Source organism: Rana temporaria, chromosome 3 (assembly GCF_905171775.1).
Source record: "Rana temporaria chromosome 3, aRanTem1.1, whole genome shotgun sequence".
Taxonomy (NCBI): Eukaryota; Metazoa; Chordata; class Amphibia; order Anura; family Ranidae; genus Rana; species Rana temporaria.
The window spans coordinates 474670526-474693191 of record NC_053491.1 but is presented as its reverse complement, the minus strand read 5'-3'; the positions used below and the strand labels follow the sequence as shown (position 1 = coordinate 474693191).

Below are 22666 nucleotides of genomic sequence, written 5' to 3'. Positions count from 1 at the left end.
AGTATAGCTGAAAACAACCATGTCTAATAGGGAAAAAAACAGCGATGATGTAAAACACAACGACGTGCTGAAAACAATGAAGTTCAATGCTTCCAAGCATGCGTCGACTTGATTGTGAGCATGCATGGATTTTTAACCGATGGACATGCCTACAAACGATCGTTTTTTTTTCTATCGGTTAGGTATCTGTTGGTTCATTTTAAAACAAGTTTCACATTTTTTAACCGATGGATAAATAACCAATGGGGCCTACACACGATCGGTATGGTCTGATGAAAATGGTCCATTAGACCGTTCTCATTGGATTGACCGATCGTGTGTACGCGGCATAAGTGTAAAAAAAGAGGAGTGCATAGCCCAAAAATGTGTGTAAAGTGTAAAAAAAAAAAGAAGGATTGCATAGCCAAGCAATTGGCCATGAAAATTAAAATATTATTACTGTGCAAAAAAAGAAGTATACATATCTGTTATACATTGACTCACATGGTCGACTGTGTGGGTTGTTATAAAATCACTGGGGTAGAGAAGCTAAAACCGTATTTTTGAATTATAGGGTGACATTATGTAACTAGAACAGGGTGGGGAGCTGCGGTGGCTCAACGCGATTGGCACTGCGCTGACAAGCCATTCACCTCTGCAGCTAGAGGTTCGGATCCCGGTCTCAGCTGCATGTGAATTGAGTTTGGTGGTCTCAGCCCGGCTCCCGGTGGGTGTGCTATGCGAGGTAAGGTTGCGCTTAGTACGCCCACCCCCTCCCACAAAAACCACCACACTTACACGCACTCGAAATTGGGTTAACATGCACGCACTTTGACCACGCGGTCTCTAAAAAGAGAGGCAAAGGACTAACGGGGCTGGTTGAGCGGGCTAGATCCTCTCACTCCCTTATAGGGAGTCCCTCTGCCCCGTTGGGCTTCAAAGCGGAGAAGGTAGGGCGGGCTGTGTGGGAGGACCCCCTCACACACCCACCATTGCCACCCGGGGGATGGAGAAAGGTGGCAGATTGCCTCTGGGGGAGGCCTGCCTACTCCCAACTCCTGCAGTCCGGCTCCTCTCTCGAGTACACGCACAAAATACACTTTAACCCCTTCCCGACTGCCGCATGTACATATACGTCGGCAGAATGGCACGTACAGGCACATTGGCGTACCTGTACGTCCCTGCCTAGACGTGGGTCGGGGGTCCGATCGGGACCCCCCCCCGCGACTTGCGGCGGTCGGGTCCCCTCGGGGAGCGATCTGGGACGACGGCACGGCTATTTGTTTATAGCCGCTCCGTCGCGATCTCTCCCCGGAGCTGAAGAACGGGGAGAGCCTTATGTAAACACGGCTTCCCCGTGCTTCACTATGGCGCTGCATCGATCGAGTGATCCCCTTTATAGGGAGACTCGATCGATGATGTCATTCCTACAGCCACACCCCCCTACAGTTGTAAACACACACACAGTGTACACCAAATCCTACAGCGCCACCTGTGGTTAACTCCCAAACTGCAACTGTCATTTTCACAATAAAGAATGCAATTTAAATGCATTTTTTGCTGTGAAAATGACAATGGTCCCAAAAATGTGTCAACATTGTCCGAAGTGTCCGCCATAATGTCGCAGACACAAAAAAAAAATCGCTGATCGCCGCCATTAGTAGTAAAAAAAAAAAATTTATAAAAATGCAATAAAACTATCCCCTATTTTGTAAACGCTATAAATTTTGCGCAAACCAATCGATAAACGCTTATTGCGATTTTTTTTACCAAAAATAGGTACAAGAATACGTATCTAAACTGAGGAAAAAAAACATTTTTATATATGTTTTTGGGGGATATTTATTTTAGCAAAAAGTAAAAAATATTGCATTTTTTTCAAAATTGTCGCTCTATTTTTGTTTATAGCGCAAAAAATAAAAACCGCAGAGGTGATCAAATACCACCAAAAGAAAGCTCTATTTGTGGGGAAAAAAAGGACGCCAATTTTGTTTGGGAGCCATGTCGCACGACCGCGCAATTGTCTGTTAAAGCGACGCAGTCCCGAACTGTAAAAACACCTTGGGTCTTTAGGCAGCAATATGGTCCGGGGCTTAAGTGGTTAAAAAAAAAAAAAAAATAGAACAGGGTGATTCTATAATTTTCACAACTCCCATCCTGTCCCTTAAATATTAGAACCTGTCTTGACACACTTCAGGGTGATTGGATTAAGGCATCCCTTCTACTTATATGGATATAAATTCTGGGGATTCATATCATCATTACAGCTGAAGAAGTGGCTTGGAAACATGAAACAAAAAAGATCTTCAATGGTACAGAACAATTCCAATGAAATGTCACTAACTACTACTAGCTTTACTGTGACTTGGACCAACAAGAACCTTCACAGACAATGTTGATGGTACTAACAAACCGATAACCCATAGCAAAAAGAAATAACTACATTCCATATCTATAGAGGAAATTTAAATATAAAAACATGATACAGCAAACAACCAATATTGTCCTTGTAGTTTCTGCATGCAGTAATGTGTAGAAACAATGGTAGAAAATAGGTGATTGGATAAAAGTTGAAATAATAAACATGGAGTTCCCTACTGCTTTCAAATTAAGATTGATAAAGGGTGTGTGTCAGGAGAGATACAATCTAAAAAAATAATTCCTAAAAGATTATTAGCAATCAGATAAATTAGCCATGCAAAAAACAGCCCACCAAGGAGGAGTAAATGTATAAAAGGGTTTCATATCAACTCAATAAATAACAGAGACTAATAATTCCCTGTAAGTGATATATTATTTCCACTAAAACATTTGATGGCTGATCTTACACTGTTTTCCGGGGATTTTCAAAGTGAACGGTCACATCCAGATGTCATCTCTAACAATGCACATGGAATTGAGGTGAAGTATGTTTGTAGATAAATGAAATTATAGACACATCATAGAATTCCTGTTTTGTGTTTCCATACAGAAGAAGAACTGTAGATGTACAAGTATAAGATGTATAACATTTTTATCTGCTTCAGAGCCTCTCTTTCCATTACCTAATTTAACCAGGGATTGTCCAATATTTAGGGGCAGATTCACAGAGATCTGCACCCGTGCAGCGTATCAGAGATACGCTACGCCGCCGTACCTTACCTGGCTTTAAATCGAATCCATAAATATTTTGCGCCGTAAGCTACGTCGGCGTAATGTACCTCAAGCGGCGTAACGGCGTGGAATTCAAATGCGGTGAGTAGGGGGCGTGTTTCATTTAAATGAAGCACGTCCCCGCGTCGAACGAACTGCGCATGCTCCGTTCCTGAATTTCCCGCCGTGCATTGCGCTAAATGACGTCGCAAGGACGTCATTGTTTTGACGTGGACGTAAATTACGTCCATCCCGATTCACGGACGACTTACGCAAACGAAAAAAATAAATCAAATTAAACGCGGGAACGACGGTCATACTTAACATATCAGGTGTAACTATAGGCCACGAAATAGCAGCTTTAACTATACGCCGGAAAAAGACGAACGGAAACAATGTAAAAGAATGCGACGGCCGCTCGTACGTTCGTGGATCGTCGGAAATAGCCAATTTGCATACTCGACGTGGAAAACGACGTGAACGCCACCCAGCGGACGCCGAAGAATTGCTTCTTAGATCTGAAGGCGTATGAAGACGTACACCTGTTGGATCTAACTCAGATGCCGTCGTATCTTGTTTTGAGGATTCAAAACAGAGATACGACGCGGGTAATTTGAAAGTACGCCGACGTATCAGTAGATATACACCGGTGTACTCGCTCTGTGGATCTGCCCCTTATACTGCAATTTGCAACTCAATTCAACTAATGCCAAAAAAACGATTGTATTATACATTTGGAATTTGAGCTTTTCTGGTTCAGTGTAATATTCCTCACATTATACCTGCAATACTGTTAATTTCCAATGTCTAATATCTAACTTCCTGACTATCTGCTGTATTTTCTTCCTTCCTTTAAGGGAAATATCATGTCTTCTTGTATTTATTGTTGTTTATTATGCCCAGGAATAAAAATTAACAATTTAAAATGTAGGTTCAAGTTTTAGTGAAGTAAATTAGAAATAATGCACAGTAATATTTTTATTTATTAACGCCCAGTTCAATTTTTTTTTTTTTTAAATAAGCTAAATGCTTTTTTAGGTATATGCAGGAAAAAAAATAGACTTGATCGGTTTCCTTTGGTAAATAGCTGCGGACTATATAGAGAAGCCAGTAAGCTGCATAGAAGAAAACTGGCTCTCTGGGTGGAAATAGTTGTCTCTCTGCAGAGGTCCAACTGGAACTATAGCTTCACATTCAAAAAAGCTCATTCCCCTTGCTGGGTAAGAAGTACTAGCTCTCACTGTCTGGGGGTGTACCAGACATCTGCAGAGAGACCATAGAGTCCAAGTATAAGGCAAGGCTCCTTGTCTACAGAATGCTGTCTGAGGACCGACATTTCTACTCTGGCTTTCTAAAAAAAATTAATTGTACAATTTAGAATACTTTGATGCATTGAATTTAGCTGATTTACACTAATTTAACTTTAGGCAAGCTAGGCTGTGGATAGCCTAAGTTCTGATTGCTATTGTTTTCTACATTATTTTTTGTTTGCCCTAAGCCTAAAGCCGCGTACACACGATCGTTTTTAATGTACTAGAAAAAGTTTTTCTCGTCGTGATTTTTGTCAAGCCTGCCTTGCCTACACACGATCGTGAAAAAAAAATGCTCGAGCATGTCCACTGCTGAGACATACGGTACATATAGCTCCACATTCATCAAAACTCAAGCTCCTTTCTGGCTAAAAAGCACCAGCCCTAGCATAAACCTATTATGAACAGGACTATACTAGGGCCTGGAAAACAAGAAGGTAGGAGCACGCTCAGGAATCAAAGATTGCCCAGTCCATTGCCAGTTTTGTTTAAAAATCATACAACCTCTACCAGCCTTTGAGAAGGACATATTTCCAGGCAGAGAGAATTCATTGCTGTTTTAAGTAACCTGTAAACCCTCAACTTCTCTTCATTTGACTTTGAGCAAATTGCTTTAAGCAAAGGTTGACAGAGTTGATTTCAGCCATTCGGTCCCCACTGGTGTATTGGTGAGGGAATTGGGGCAGTAGACAGATAGTGCACTAAGATAAAGGTTGGGGGTTCCTGTCAAATCCAAAGGCTCATTAGGATTTCTTCAGTATAGTACAAAAGCTCAGCCAACCAGACAAAACTCAGCTGGGTAGTAACATATTGAAGAAGGATCCTAACAAAATGTAATAGATGAATGTCAGACTTTTTTTGTTTTGCCATACATTTTCTTATGCTTGCAACCTAAATTATTATGCATTTTTATATTCTTTTACTAGGTGGGCTATCACAATAATATCACCTATATTGTGCTAACAGGTTTCCCAAATATAAAAAGCATAAAAATTATATTTTTCCTGGTGCTGTGTTTCATATATTGTGTTACTATTTCTGGAAATCTCTTCATTGTGATTTTATATCATCTGAGTAAAACACTTCAGTCTCCCATGTACCTCTTCATCACCCAACTATCATTGCTTGATATAAATCTGTCTACAGATATTCTTCCCAACTTTCTTTATATTATCTTACATGATGGATGTACCATGTCTCTTGCTGGATGTATCTTCCAGTTCTCCTTCTTTGTACATGCTGAGACCTCAGAGTTTTTTCTACTGACTGTGATGTCATATGACCGGTATTTGGCCATCTGTAAGCCTCTGCATTACAACTCTATAATGAACCAATCAATTTGCATTAAATCAGTGATTATCATTTGGTTACTGGGTTTTACAATAACATTGGTTGATTCAATATCTTTGTGCAGTTTATACTACTGTGGACCAAACATCATTCATCACTTCTTCTGTGACTTTGAACCAATACTTGAGCTTTCCTGCTCCGATACTTCATGGATCCATAGTGAGATCTATGTATTAGGTTTCATCTGTATTGTAGCACCTTTTATATTAATTGTTATATCGTATATCTATATTGTTATAACCATCCTCAAAATTAAATCAATCACAGGAAGACAAAAGTCCTTCACCACCTGCAGCTCTCACTTGACGGTAGTTTGCATTTTTTACGGGACGCTAATTGCTGTGTATTTGTTTCCAACAAAAGGACAACTGGATATTCTGAACAAGGTCCTCTCTCTCGTTTACACTGTAATGACTCCGTTGCTTAATCCAATCATATACACAATCAGGAACAAGGATTTTAAAAAAGCCACTGAAAAAATAAAATCATTTTTTTAAATTAAAAATGCAATTGTGATAGAAAAAAAATTTGCGCATAAGCATATCATTGGTGTCAGAATACTACATACCGTAGGTGGTATACACTGAATCATATAGCTAAAGGTCTACATTTCAAAATCACAGGGACAGAGATGTTGAAACCATGTTATGGGGTTATAGGATGGCATTAATGTGGTTGTAAACCCTTACAGACCACTTAGACCTACAGGTGAGCCTAGATTAACGCTTACCTGTACTGTAGGTGCAAGAAATATCTCCTTAACCTACACAGAGATATTTGCAAGAAAGACGGCACCGATGTCTACGGAGCATATGCACCTTAGAAAATGGCGCAGCCGCGCACTGAGCATGCCGTTTCTGAATGGGACCCTGCCGTCCCTGACGGATCCCGCGCGCATGCACTGGAGTGACGTCATCGCAGCTCCGGCCAGTCACAGCGCCGGATCCACGATACAAGGAAGTAAGATGGCGGCGGTGGAGGAGAGGAACGAGGGCCGCTGCGGGGGCTTTGATCTCAGGTACTATACTGCATGATGTAAATAATGTACAACTACTGTATATATCTTTTATTGAATACTGTATTTCTAATAAAATATTTTTTTTCTACTTTAATTTCATTGGTTTTCCAGTCACTTATAAAGTCCCATCATATACACATTCAGGAACAAGGACTTTAACCGGTTAACGACCGCCGCATGTATATGTACGTCCACAGAATGGCACGTACAGGCATATGGGCGTACATGTACGTCCCTGCCTTTCCCAGGGTCGGGGGTCCGATCGGGACCCCCTCCGGTACATACGGCTGTCGTTTCTATCGTGGGAGCGATCTGGGATGAGGGGGCGGCTATTCGATTCTAACCACCCCCTCGCAATTGCTCCCAGCAAATCCGCTTCCTCCTCTGCCCACCCTGCCTGTGTAAGTGTAAACACAGGCAGGGAGGAAGTGATGTCATCTCTCCTCTGGCAGTCTTTTCGTCCAGATCCAGAGGAGAGAAGACATCAGTACAGTGAGTTGCACCAAGCACCACACTGACACAGTACACATAGGCACATAACCCCCCGATCACCCCCCGATCACCCCCCTGTCACAGTCTCACTGATTGCAGTGATCATTTATTTTCTGATCACTGCATTTAGTGTCATTTGTGACAGAAAAAAGTGTTAGGGCAGTTAGCTTTAGGCCCCTTTAGGTCCAGGGTAGCCCCCTACCCCCCCTAATAAAGGTTTAACCCCTTGATCACCGCCATAGTTAACCCTTTCACCCCCTATTGCCAGCGTCGCTAAGCGATCGGTTTTCTGAGCTGTATTAGTGTCACTGTTGCCGCTAGGTAGCTTTTATTTTTTTAGGTTCGCCGCCAGGTTTCTATAGCGTTACGTACCCCCATAAATAAAGGTTTTAACCCCTGATTGCCCCTAGAGTTCACCCTTTCACCAGTGATCACCGTATAAGTGTCACTGGTTAGGCAGTTAGTTATTTAGTTATTTTAGGTTCGCCGCCAGGTTTTTAGAAAGTGTCAGGTACCCCCATATATTACCTAATAAAGGTTTTAACCCCCTGATTGCCCCCTAGTTAACCCTTTCACCAGTGATCACCGTATAAGTGTTACGGTTGACGCTGGTTGGTTAGTTTGCTGTTTATAGCATCAGGGCACCCGCCATATATAACCCAATAAAGGTTTAATCCCCTGATTGCCCGGCGGGTGATATCAATTACATTTTAGTGTCAGTCAGGGTCTGCGTCGCCCCAGGCAGCGTTAGGTTAGTGCCAGTAACGCTTACACCCACGCGCAAAGCATACACCCCCCTTAGTGGTATAGTAGCTGAACGGATCGATACCTGATATGATCAGATCTATACTAGTTTACCCAGCAGTTTAGGGTACCCAAAATCGCATTGTTCGCGGAATCAGCCCAGATACCCGCTAGCACCTGCGTTTTGCCCCTCTGCCCAGCCCAACCCACCCAAGTGCAGTATCGATCGATCACTGTCACTTACAAAACACAAGACACATAACTGCAGCGTTCACAGAGACGGGCCTGATCCCTGCGATCGCTAACAGTTTATTTTGAAGCTTTTTCTTTGTTTGCTTTTCTACAGATCAGGTGCTTTTTTTACCTGTGAATCCTTACTATTGTACCACTAAATTTAGAGCCCAAAATGGCAAAGCGAATGTACAATAGTAAGCAGGCCTACGAGTTCATGAGCATGACAGATAGTGAAGAGGAGGAGGTCACGCATCTGTCAGAATCTGTCTCAGAATACGAACCCATTTACGACAGCGGCTCCATGTCAGATAGCTCTGATGACGAAGTTGTGGTCCCTGCTAATGCCAGGCATACCCGACCCCGTTCTGATGTTGTTGAACAGCAAGAATCGCAGGACCCTTGTATGGAGCAGAGAAGTACTAGCGCCGCTATTCCTTCTGGTTAACTGGCAAGCACCAGCGGCCTAGTACACCCTGGTCGTTCATCCAGCACTGCAGTATCACATGGTGACGTGGCGAGTCCCATAAGTGCAGTTCAAGCTGGCGAGGTGGCAAGCACAAGTAGCGTCCCGCTGCCACCAATAGGACCCTTCCTGCAAAATTCACCTATCCTGATTGGGTCCCCACCACTTTTGCAGCACCCGCACTTCCCCCATTCACTGGCTAACCCAGTATTCAGGTGGATACAGTTGATTTTACGTCACTTGATTTCTATTCGCTGTATTTCACAGAAGATCTCTATGGATCTATTGTGGACCAGAGTAATTTATATGCTGGTACCTACATCGCCGCTAATCCCCAGTCTCTCCTTGCCAAAGAATGGAAACCAATTACAGTTTCCGAATTTAAGACCTTTCTGGGCCTTACCATCAATATGGGCATACACAAATTTCCAAAGTTGCGAATGTATTGGTCCACATATCCAATTCACAATATGCCCATATTCTCTGCTCACATGGCCAGGAATTGATACGAGGCGATCCTGCGTTTCCTGCATTTCAGTGACAATGCACTTTGTCGTCCACGTGGAGACCCTGAATTTGACCGGCTCTACAAAATTCGGCCCCTCATAAACCATTTTAACGAACGTTATGCAGCCTTGTTTAATCCCCAGCAAGTTGTATGCGTTGATGAGTCCCTGATTACATTTTCTGTCCGCTTGTCTTTCAAGCAGTTCCTTCCCAGCAAGCGTGCCAGATACGGGGTCAAGCTCTATAAGCTTTGTGACAGGGCCACAGGCTACATATGGAGCTTTAGGGTTTATGAGGGCAAAGATAGTCAGGTAGAGCCGGAAGGATGCCCAGATTACACGGGGAGCACTGGCAAGATCGTGTGGGACTTGGTGTCACCCTTATTCGGAAAGGGGTACCACTTGTATGTGGACAATTATTCCAGCAGCGTGCCACTTTTAGTCACTTGTTTGATCGTCAGATTGGAGCATGTGGCACCGTGTGACCTAATCGCCGGGGCTTTCCCCAGAGGCTTGTAGATTCCCGTCTTAGGCTGGGGGCGAGAGCCTGCTGCAAGTGTAATAATTTGCTCACTGTGAAGTGGCGGGACAATAAGAATGTTTTCATTCTTACCACCCTTTACGCAGACACGACAGTACAAATTCGTACGGAGACTGGTGTCGTGGAGAAACCCCTCTGTGTCCACGAATATAACCAAAATATGGGAGGGGTGGACCTCAACGACCAGTTGATGGCACCGTATCATATTGCCCGTAAGGCAAGACGCTGGTACAAAAAAGTGTCTCTATATTTATTCCAAAAAAAAAAAAAATTGTTGTTGTTTTATTGTTCTCTCCCTCTCTATTCTCTCCCTATTGTTCTGTTTTTTTTACTGTATTCTATTCTGCAAAGTTTTATTGCTGTTATGTTTTTTTCAAAGCCGTGACTCCAGTAGGAGGTGATTTCACCACCACAGTTAAAAAAAAGAGCATATATGCCGAAGCATGGGGGCATTAGGGGCGGAGGAGCGATTTTGCTCCTAATGCCGCGTATATACGGTCGACATTCCTACGGAGGCTTGCCAGTGAAAAATTCTGACCGTGTGTACGCGTGATAACTTTTTTTGCGGGAGTATGCCCCCATGCTTCGGCATATATATATTTTAGGCACATGTTGCGTTAAAAAATGTTTTATTTTTTACTATGTTTTTTTTTGGTATTTGCTTTGCAGGTATGGTATGATCTTACTGGTATACTGTAATGTTACTTTGTTTTAATGTTAACCATTTGCTTAGCAGGTACGCCATTCAGTTGCAGCGCGGATTTATTTAGCATGACAGCAACAGCGTTTGCTCCCACAATATATAAAGCCGCGACTCCAACGCTTCCTAAGGGAAGAGCTACGAACGGGACGGATTGCACATCCGAATGAGGAGACACATCGTATGCTGAGCAGCCAAATGAGGATTGTTTGTTTGCTGATATTAATCGGTGGATTCGTGAGTGTGACCTATCTCAAGCTTGTCAAAATTGTTTCCATATGGTTGTGTGTTATCTGCACAATGAGGATTTCTCTTTTTGTCTCTCTGTTTTTCACATGAGCTGCACAACTGTGGAAGATCTGATACTCACATGTGAAGCAAATCAGCTTGGAGTCTGTAGAATTTGATCATCCCATACTTATCTTTCAAGCCAGTACACAGCACTTGCACTCAGGAGGTGTATTGTAGTTGCATGCTCAGTAGCATGCATTTGGACTAATTATTTTTATACACATGTACTGAATTTGAATCACCTATGGTTTGTGGTTCCGGTTCACATCACAGAAGTTAATACTCAGCGCATATTATTATTATTGACTCCTCACTACCTATCACTACCTATCACAGTTTTGAAGGCCATAAAATGCCAAGATGGCATACAACCCCCCCAAATGACCCCCTTTTGGAAAGAAGACACCCCAAGCTATTTGCTGAGAGGCATTTTGAGTCCATGGAATATACATTTTTTGGCCCCAAGTGATTGAATAATGACCAAAAATAAAATAAAAATTTACAAAACGTTGTCACTAAATGATATATTTCTCACACATGCCATGGGCATATGTGGAATTACACCCTAAAATACATTCTGCTGCTTCTCCTGAGTACGGGATACCACATGTGTGGGACTTTTTGGGAGCCTAGCCGCGTACAGGACCCCGAAACCAATCACCACCTTCAAGATTTCTAAGGACATAAATCTTTGATTTCACTCACACACATCTTGAAGGTGGTGATTGGTTTTCGGGGTCCCGTACGCGGCTAGGCTCCCAAAAAAGTCCCACACATGTGGTATGCCCATATTCAGGAGAAGCAGCAGAATGTATTTTGGGGTGTAATTCCACATATGCCCATGGCATGTTTGAGCAATTTATCATTTAGTGACAACATTTTGTAAAATTATTATTTTTTTGGTCATTATTCAATCACTTGGGGCAAACAAAAATAATATTCCATGGACTCAACATGCCTCTCAGCAAATAGCTTGGGGTGTCTTCTTTCCAAAATGGGGTCATTTGGGGGGGTTGTGTGCCATCTTGGCATTTTATGACCTTCAAAACTGTGATAGGTAGTGATAGGTAGTGAGGAGTGAAATCAAAAATGTATGCCCTTAGAAATCTTGAAGGCGGTGCTTGGTTTTCAGGGCACCGTACGCGGCTAGGCTCCCAAAAAGTCCCACACATGTGGTATCCCCGTACTCAAGAGAAGCAGCAGAATGTATTTTGGGGTGCAATTCCACATATAATCATAGCATGTGTGAGCAATATATCATTTGGTGACAACTTTGTGCAAAAAAAAAATCAGTTTGTCATATTCCCGCAACTTGTGTCAAAATATTAAATATTCCATGGACTTGACATGCCTCTTAGCAAATAGCTTGGGGTGTCTACTTTCCAAAATGGGGTCATTTGGGGGGGGTTTTGTGCTATTTTGGCATTTTATGGCCTCAAAACCTTGATAGGTAGTGAGGAGTGAAATAAAAAATGTGTGCCCTTAGAAATGCTGAAGGCGGTGCTTGGTTTTTGGGGCCTCATACGCGGCTAGGCTCCCAAAAAGTCCCAAACATGTGGTATCCCCGTACTCAGGAGAAGCAGCAGAATGTATTTTGGGGTGCAATTCCACATATAATCATAGCATGTGTGAGCAATATATCATTTAGTGACAACTTTGTGCAAAAAAAATCAGTTTGTCATATTCCCGCAACTTGTGTCAAAATATTAAATATTCCATGGACTTGACATGCCTCTCAGCAAATAGCTTGGGGTGTCTACTTTCCAAAATGGGGTCATTTGGGGGGGTTTTGTGCTATTTTGGCATTTTATGGCCTCAAAACCTTGATAGGTAGTGAGGAGTGAAATCAAAAATGTGTGCCCTTAGAAATGCTGAAGGCGGTGCTTGGTTTTTGGGGCCTCATACGCGGCTAGGCTCCCAAAAAGTCCCAAACATGTGGTATCCCCGTACTCAGGAGAAGCAGCAGAATGTATTTTGGGGTGCAATTCCACATATAACCATGGCATGTGTGAGCAATATATCCTTTAGTTTTTTTTTGTCATTATTCGATCACTTGGGACAAAAAAAAAATATTCAATGGACTCAACATGCCTCTCAGCAGTTTCCTTGGGGTGTCTACTTTCCAAAATGGGATAATTTGGGGGGGGGTTTGTACTGACCTGCCATTTTAGCACCTCAAGAAATGAGATAGGCAGTCAAAATAAAATCTGTGTAAATTCCAGAAAATGTACCCTAGTTTGTAGATGCTATAACTTTTGCGAAAACCAATAAATATATGCTTATTGTGATTTTTATTACTAAAGACATGTGGCTGAATACATTTTGGCCTAAATGTTTGACTAAAATTTAGTTTATTCAAAATTTTTTACTTTTTGTTTTAAGAACAATCAATTTTTTTCAAAATTTACGGTCTTTTTCCATTTATATCGCAAAAAATAAAAATCGCAGAGGCAATCTAATACCATCAAAAGAAAGCTCTATTTGTGGGTAGAAAAGGACACAAATTTAGTTTTGGTACAACATTGCATGACCGCGCAATTATCAGTTAAAGCAGCACAGTGCCAAATTGTAAAAACACCTCTGGGCATTAAGCTGCATATTGGTCCGGGACTTAAGTGGTTAAGAAAGCTATTGAAAAAATAAAACCATTTTCTGAAATTAAAAATGCAAATGTGATAGAAAAGTAAATATTTAAAAAAAATCTGTGCATAAGCATATCATTGATGTCAGAAGAATACATAGGTGGTATACATTGAAATCTACGGCTAAAGGTATAAATTGTGAAGTCACTGGGATAGAGATGTTGAAATCACATTATGGGGTTAAAGAATGGCATTAAGCACCATGTAAAGAAAGGAGCTACTTCTTAAAAAATGAGTTTCCGTATATACTCGAGTATAAGCAGAGTTTTTCAGTATTTTTTAGGGCTGAAAATACTCCCCTCGGCTTATACTCTAATCAGTGTACCTGAAATTTTTTACAGGCTGAGGGCGTCCATTGTTTAAAAGTTGCGGTCTCCTCCTGGTCTCTTCCGTGATAGGCATTTCCCAGCAGACACTGTGTTCATTGTTTCCACATATCACAGACCTTCTCTCATCCTCTGACTCAGTTTCCCAGCAGACACTGGGGCAGATTCATCAAGAGATACGACGGCGGATCTCCTGATCCACCATCGTATCTGTGAGAGCCGACGGTCGGATCTGTGAGATCCCACGGTCGGAGCTATGCGACTGATTCATAAGAATCAGTTCCACATAGATCTCCCTTAGATCCGACTGGTGTAAGTGACTTACACCAGTCGAATCTTAGGCTGTAATCTCCCGCCGGCCGCTAGGTGTCGTTGCTTTTTTTTACACGTTGCATATGCAAATAAGGAGAACCGCTGATTCACGTCCGTACGCCCGCCCGTCGCTCTTTTTCAACGTCGTTTGCGTTCGGCTTTTTCTGGCGGATAGCTACCCCTGCTAATATGAGGGGTAGCTAATGTTAAGTATGGCCGACGTTCCCGTGCCGAGTTTTAAATTTGTTACGTCGTTTGCGTAAGTACATCGGGAATACGGATGGCCGTAAGTAACCTAGCCGCCGAAAACAATGACGTCCTAGCGACGTCATTTGGAGCATGCGCACTGGCCTTTTTTGCCGGCGACGCATGCGCAGTTAAATCGGCATGGGAACGCACCTGATTTAAATTGTACACTCCCCCTAGCCGCGGAATTTGCATTCCGCCGGGGGGAGTTAGGATCCGACGGTGCAATTTGCGAGGTAAGTGCTTTATGAATCATGCACTAGCCTCGCTAAATTGCTCCGGCGGATCGTAAAACAGGTAGATCTGGCGGATCTAAAGATCCGCTGATCTACATGAATCTGGCCCAGTGTGTTCAGTGTTCCGCCAATCACGGACGTCCTCTTGTCCGAGGATGAAAGGGCGTCCATGATTGGCACGGAACAAGACCAGGAAGAGACCGGGACTTTTAAACAATGAATGGATGCCCGCAGCCTGTCAAGAATTTCAGGTACACTGACTCAAGCACAGTGAGGCTGAAATGGGCACAGTGAGGTTGCAATTGGCACAGTGAGGTTGGGCACAGTGAGGTTGCAATGGGCACAGTGAGGTTGGGCACAGTGAGGTTGCAATAGGCACAGTGAGGTTGCAATGGGCATAGTAAGGCATGCAAATGGGCACAGTGAGGCGTGCAAATGGGCACAGTGAGGCATGCAAATGGGCACAGTGAAGCTAAAAATGGGCATTGTTGACCCTCTTTTTTGCTTACAGTAGCTTCTGCATTCTCACCCTAGGCTTTTACTCGAGTCAATACGTTTTCTCATTTTTTTGTGGTAAAATGAGGTACCTCGGCTTATACTCTGGTCGGCTTATACTCGAGTATATACGGTAAATAGAAGGTAAGTCTCCACATCTTTTTACTGAGAGGAGGTGATGTGAAAAGGGGATTTTTATGTGCCACAATGAGTACCACACAAATACAATTTGTTCTAAAAACCACATGTTGTATTTATACAAAAGTCCTTAAAACATGTATATCAGAACATACAGTGCCTTGAAAAAGTTTTCATACCCTTTGAAATGTTTTCACATGTTGTCATGTTACAATCAAAAACTTACATTTTATTGGGATTTTATGTGATAGACCAACACAAAGTGGCACATAATTGTGAAGTGGAAGAAAAATGATAAATGGTTTTAATTTTTTTACAAATAAATATGCATTTATATTCAGCCACTTTTACTCTGATTCCCCTAACTAAAATCTAGTGGAACCAAATGCCCTCAGAATTCACTCAATTAGTAAATAGAGTCCACCTGTGCGTAATTTAATCTTAGTATAAATACTGCTGTTCTGTGAAGTCCTCAGAGTTTTTTTTAGAGAACCTTAGTGAACAAACAACATCACAAAGGCCAAGTAACACATCAGACAGGTCAGGGATAAAGTTATGGAAAAGTTTAAAGCAGGGTTAAGTTATAAAAAAATACCCCAAGCTTTTAACATTTTACGGAGCTCTGTTCAATCCATCATTTGAAAATGGAAATAGTATGGAACAACTGCAAACCTACCAAGACATGGCTGTCCACCTAAACTGAGAGCATTAATCAGAGAAGCAGCCAAAAGGCTCATGGTAACTCTGGAGGAGATGCAGAGATCCACAGCTCAGGTGGGAGAATCTGTCCTCAGGACAACTATTACAAATCTGCCCTTTATGGAAGAGTGACAAGAAGAAAGAAAGTCATAAAAAGTCCTGTTTGCAGTTTGCGAGAAGCTATGTGGGGGAGGGGACACAGCAAACATGTGGAAGAAGGAGCTCTGGCCTAAAAAAAAACACAATGGGGCAGATCCACAAAGAAGTTACGCTGGCGTATCTATTGATATGCCGCATAACTTCTAGGTTGCTCCGGCGTATCTTTGTTTTGTATCCACAAAACAAGATACGCCTGAAGCTGTGCTAGATCCGACTGGTGTACGTCTTAGTACGCCGTCGGATCTAAGGTGTATATTTACGCTGGCCGCTAGGTGGCGTTTCCATCAATTTCCGCATTGAGTATGCAAATTAGCTAGATACGGCGATCCACGAATGTACGTCCGGCCGGCATATTTTTTTATGTCATTTCCGTAAGGCTTTTTTCTGCGTATAGTTAACCCTTGCTATATGAGGTGTATCGTATGTTAAGTATAGCCGTCGCTCCCGCGTCAAATTTTGATTTTTTTACATCGTTTGCGTAAGTCGTTCGCGAATAGGGCTTTGCGTAGAATGACGTTCACGTCGTAACATCACGGCTTGTTGCAGGTTAATTTCGAACATGCGCACTGGGATACCCCCATGGACGGCGCATGTGCCGTTAAAAAAAACGTAATTTACGTTGGGTCAAGACGTATTTACATAAAACACGCCCCCAACACATCCATTTGAATTGCGCGCCCTTACGCCGCCAAAGTTACACTACGCCACTGTAACTTACGGTGCAAAATCTTTCTGGATAAGGAAATTACGCTGTAAGTTACGGCGGCGTAGTGTATCAGAGATGCGCTACACCGGACGCAACAATGCGCCAATGTACGTGGATCTGCCCCAATGTGCAGCAAAAATAGAAATAGAACTGCACATCACCCTGAACACATCATCCCCACTGTAAAAAAAACATGGTGGTGGAGGCATCATGTTGTGGGGACAGAGTTGGTCAGAGTTGATGGGATGATGGATGGAGCCAAATACAGGGAAATCTTAGAATAAAACTTGTTAGAGTCTGCAAAAGACTTGAGACTGGGGTGGAGGTTCACCTTCCAGCAGGACAGTGACACCAAACATACAGCCAGAGCTACAATGGAATGATTTAGATCAAAGCATATTCATGTGTTAGAATGGCCCAGTCGAAGTCCAGACCTAAATCCAATTGAGAATCTTTGGCAAGACTTGAAAATTGCTGTTCACAGACACTCTCCATCCAATCTGACAGAGCTTGAGATATTTTCCAAAGAAGAATGGGCAAACATGTCACTTTCCATGGTGTCCTTTTATGAAAGTGAGAACAGCTGCAATCTTGAGGCTCAGCGCTGATCTCAGGTCATAAACAGTTTATGAAGCCGAGGTAATTAGTGGAGAACATGTTCTCCACTGATTATCGCAGCACAGTGAGAATCTGTAACTGACTGTCACAGATACGGGCAGTTTATGAAGGTGCGATCTCAGCACCTCACTGGCGATCTGTGACAGAATTCTCACTTTCTGATTCACCATCTCAGAGGTGGAGAATCAGAGAGAGAAGCGCAAAGCTGGATGAGTATTGTGGAGGAAGAAGGAAGTGTTTTGACTTCTATACTTCACACACAAGCAGCCATACAGTCAGAACACATCGGTCCAGATTCACAAAGGAGATACGACGGAGTATCTCAGATACTCCGTCGTATCTCTCAGGCCCCGTACACACGGCCGAGGAACTCGACGTGCCAAACACATCGAGTTCCTCGGCCAGTTCAGCCCTGAAGCCGCCGAGGAGCTCGGCGGGCCGAGAGCTCCCATAGAACTACGAGAAAATAGAGAACATGTTCTCTATTTTCTCGACGAGTTCCTTGGCGGCTCCATCGGGCCGAAAGTGTACACATGACAGAGTTTCTCGGCAGAATCCGGCTCTGAGCGAGTTTCTCGCCGAATTCTGCCGAGAAACTCTGTCGTGTGTAAGGGGCCTCAGAGTATCTATGCGACTGATTCATAGAACCAGTTACGCATAGATATCCCTAAGATCCGACAGGTGTAATTGTTTTACACTGTCGGATCTTAGGATGCAGTACCACGGCCGCCGCTGGGGGGAGTTTGCGTCGTAAACCAGCGTCGGGTATGCAAATTAGGAAAAACACTTCAAAAATTGCGCTCATGGCACTCTAAAGTTCATAGAAACAAGGATATGGAATGGTTGTATGTAATAACATGGTCCATTTATTATAAGAAAACTCCAAAAGTATATAAAAACAGTCTATAGTAAAAGTTAAAAATATTGGCTCCACAACTTCTATCCTAAAGCTCAAGAGATTACGCTCTCGCAGTTCCAGAGAACAGTCCCTCCAGAAAAAAGTCGCTGTTACAATACCTTGGAAGGCAGATGGTGAAGTAGCCGTGATGAGGAGAGGGCGATGGGATCCTCAGGTGGAACCTATGTCCTGGCGTTCCACACTGCTGTTAGATTCCCTAAAGGAGGGGGGCATCTAGATCGTCCAAAGAGTGACCCGATCGGGGCCACAGCTCAGCTGGATCCCAAGAGAGACGCGCTGCTGCTCATTCCGTCCATCAGGGGATGGCATCATACGTCACCGTCGGGTCTGGATAGAGGCGTACAGCCGCTCGTTCCGTCTGTCGGGGATGGCGTGATGCGTCACCGCTGGGTCTGGAGGGAGACGTATGACTGCTTGATTCGATCCGTCGGAGATGGCGTCGCACGTCTGAAACTCCGAACTCCTGCCGAATCAGAGCACAAGCCGGTACTGACAGTGTGAATGTACACTGTCAGAGTGCATACAAAGTTGTTACTGCCCTCTGGTGGAGAACCTTAGGTCCCGAGCTCAGGCGAAAAAATAGTGAAGTCAAAAATAGGAGTAAAAGAGTAAATCTTATTGCAAATGGATGAAACAAATATTAAAAATTATGTATGTAGGTAGCCTTGACGACGCGTTTCGCGCTTCAGAGCGATTTTTTCGCCTGAGCTCGGGACCTAAGGTTCTCCACCAGAGGGCAGTAACAACTTTGTATGCACTCTGACAGTGTACATTCACACATATATATATATAGATATATAGATATATACACATCATCATATAGCATATATATGTGTGGGTGTGTGTTTATTTCTATGTGCATATATCTATATAAAAATATATAAAAATATAATGATTATAAATGTATTATATATATATATATATATATATATATATATATATATATATATATATATATATATATATATATATATATATATATATATACATATACACACACATATATTTATATATATATTATACTACCTGCATTAAAATGCTATTATTAAAGTCAAAAGTAATTTTTATATCAATTTTAATTTGATAGTAAAAAAAAATGTAATCCCTAAAATATGGTTTTACCCATGGTCTGTTTATATTTGTATACTTTATAAAAAAAAAATATTGATTATAAATGTATTTTTTTAATTTATATGAGTGGTGTATAGCTGCATTACATATGTGGGATTCCATTCATTTACTATACACCATTCACATTTAAATAGGCACATGTATGAGCTTTAAATATTGATAAAAACAGTATTTTAATAATTAGGTTAATGTATATTGTTTGGTGGGAATGTAACTTTATTATTTTATTAATATGTGGTGTATAATGTGTGCTGATTCGTGTTCAACTTTTGTATTTTTCACTTCCTCATGCTGTAATCCCGCTATATCACGCGAGATTACAGTGAGAGGATCCGTTCTCAGGAGTTCCCGGCGTTTGTAGATCGCTCCTCATCTCAACATGAGAACCGATCTACAGAGCTTCATAAACAGGCACTCAGAGGAGAGCGATCTCCTCTGAGAATGCTTGAGAACTGAATAGCGGTATTTTACCGCAGTTTCATAAAAGGACACCTTTATGTGAAAAGCTGGTAGAGACATCCCCAAAAATACTTGCAGCTGTAATTGCAGAGAAAGGGGGTTCTACAAAGTATTGACTCAGGGGGGCGCCATACAAATGTACCCCACACTTTTTACATATTTATTTGCAAAAAAAAATGAAAACCATTTATCATTTTTCCTTCACTTCACAATCATGTGCCACTTTGTGTTGGTCTATCACATAAAATCCCAATAAAATACATTTAGTGTTTTTGGTTGTAACATGACAAAATGTGAAAAATGTCAAGAGGTATGAATAATTTTTCTAGGCACTGTATCAACAAGTACAATCAACATGTTTTATCACCATTTTGTGCAGTCAAAGAGTGGTTTTGATACATATGGATCAGCTATGGATTGACTTGTTTCACCCAAATTAGGGGCTTCATCAGGATCCACGTTTAAATATAATTAAATCTAAATACTGATAAAAAACACACGCAATACATTATTCAAACAAAATACATAACAAATAAGCCTATGCAGTACATATCAAAATTGATTATATTATTTATGTTATTATAGTATAGCTGAAAACAACCATGTCTAAATAGGGAAGAAAAAGAGGGGAAAAGAAGGGAGGGAAAAGAAAGGGAAAACATAAATAAAAATCTGAAACAATATGGAGGACATTATAGAGTACACAGATCGGGGGAAGTAGAGCTTTATTAGATGGTGATAATTTAGTGGCAACTCTTCATTTGGTTTTAATGAGCATGGGCATATTGGTGTACATATATCTCCTGTGTGACTGTGGCCATATAGAGTGTGATGAATCAGTCACATTTGGTGATCTATATCGAAATTATTTTACCATTTTTTTGTTGTGATGATAACAGCCTTCCTCTCTCTTTGTTTGCCTCTCCTTCCCCCAATCTGCCGACTCTATAATTTCCTCCATATTGTTTCAGATTCTTATTTTTGTTTTCTCCTTCTTTCTCTCCCTTCTTTCCACCCTGTTTTTTTCCCCTATTAGACATGGTTGTTTTTAGCTATACTATAATAACATATATAATGTCATCTATTTTGATATGTACTATATAGGCTTATGGGATATAAAATGAAACAATAAAAAATAAACATTCCTTTAAATATTGTGCCTGGGGGTCCCTTTAGTCTGCCTGTAAATTGGCGCATCTGTGTGATGTGTTTTAATGAAATTTCTAAAGAAAAAATTTAATTTAAAATTGCTTGCGGCTGTAATGTATTGCTGGCTCCCTTCGGGTCTGGTATGGATTTTAAGGGAAACTCCACGGCAAAATTAGAAAAAAAAACAGCGTGGGGGTCCCCCTCAAAATCCATACCAAGCCCTTAGGGTCTGCCATTGATTTTAAAGGGAACTCCATGCAAAAAATAAATAAAACATTGGCCTCCTGAACCAAAGCATCTTGTCCCCGTGTTGATGGGGACAAGGGCCTCATCTCCACAACCCTGGCCTGGCTTATCGCAATCTGGAAGCCCCCTTTAACGAATTAAGGACCTTGCCTGTTTTTTAAGAATCAGTGTTTACATGTTAAAAACATGTTTTTTGCTAGAAAATTACTTAGAACCCCCAAATATTATACATTTTTTTCTAACACCCTAGAGAATAAAATGGCGGTCATTGCAATACTTTTTGTCACACCTTATTTGCGCAGCGGTCTTACAAGTGCGCTTTCTTTGGAAAAAATTGACTATTTTGAATAAAAAAATAAGATAACAGTAAAGTTAGCCCATTTTTTTTTATATTGTGAAAGATAATGTTACGACGAGTAAATTGTTACCCAACATGTCACACTTCAAAATTGCGCCCGCTCGTGGAATGCGTCAAACTTTTACCTTTAAAAATCTGCATTTACAACTTACAACTCCATCCACAGCTCTGCCCCAACTACATTTTAACCTAGTCTCAAAATATCAACCAAATTGTTCTCTAATTCCTCCCAAGATCTTCTGATCTATAGTTCCCTCTTCCCCTCCCCCCATGCTCGCCTCCAGGACTTACATGCAGATATACTGTATCTAGGATTGCACAAATATTTATTTGGCCAGGATGGCTCATTGCCAGCTAATGCACATAAGTATATCCTTCTTGCCAGTAGTATACATATCTGTTATAAATTGAATCACATGGTTGACTGTGTGGGTTGTTATAAAATCACCGGGGTAGAGAAGCTAAAACCATATTTTTGAATTATAGGGTGACATTATGTAACTAGAACAGGGTGAATCTATAATTTTCACAACTCCCATCCTGTTCCTTAAATATTAGAACATGTCTTGACACATTTCAGGGTGATTTGATTAAGGCGTCCCTTTTACCTATATGGATATAAATTCTGTGGATTCATATAACTCATTACAGCTGAAGAAGTGGCTTGGAAACATGAAACAAAAAAGATCTTCAATGGTACAGAACAATTCCAATGAAATGTCACTAACTACTACTAGCTTTACTGTGACTTGGATCAACGAGAACCTTCACAGACAATGATGATGGTACTAACAAACCGATAACCCATAGCAAAAAGAAATAACTACATTCCATATATATAGAGGAAATTTAAATATTTAAACATGATACAGCAAACAACCAATATTGTCCTTGGGAAAGGAAAGGGAGTAGCCGTTTAGGCTCTCCTTTCCTTATGGGTCCACGGCATGGGCAGCAGTTAGCTGGTTAAAGAGGTCAGCTACAGGTCAGTGAGGACAGGCAAGGTCAGTAGGAGCAGGCGGTGTAAGGGTTAATGATGATTAGCTAGGCCTCACAGCTGGGTTAGC

The 22666-nt window shown here is 41.7% G+C and overlaps 1 protein-coding gene across 1 annotated transcript; it reads left to right on the top strand.

Annotated features, from left to right (window-relative positions):
* Positions 1 to 2267: 2267 nt before the first annotated feature.
* On the top strand, positions 2268 to 22379 carry LOC120930695 (olfactory receptor 478-like). The gene is made up of 3 exons (XM_040341870.1): positions 2268 to 2291; positions 5348 to 6178; positions 22251 to 22379. Exons 1-3 carry the CDS (start codon positions 2268 to 2270, stop codon positions 22377 to 22379), a joined length of 984 nt encoding a protein of 327 aa, XP_040197804.1.
* The last annotated feature ends 287 nt before the right edge of the window (positions 22380 to 22666 follow it).

What these genes read in the sequence shown, in the direction of transcription:
- LOC120930695 (XM_040341870.1), top strand. Translation starts at nt 2,268, where the DNA reads ATGAAACAAAAAAGATCTTCAATG. An exon ending in AACAAAAAAGATCTTCAATG is followed by an intron (nt 2,292 to 5,347) that starts GTACAGAACAAT and finishes TTCTTTTACTAG; the next exon opens with GTGGGCTATCACAATAATAT. An exon ending in TCCTCTCTCTCGTTTACACT is followed by an intron (nt 6,179 to 22,250) that starts GTAATGACTCCG and finishes AACTCATTACAG; the next exon opens with CTGAAGAAGTGGCTTGGAAA.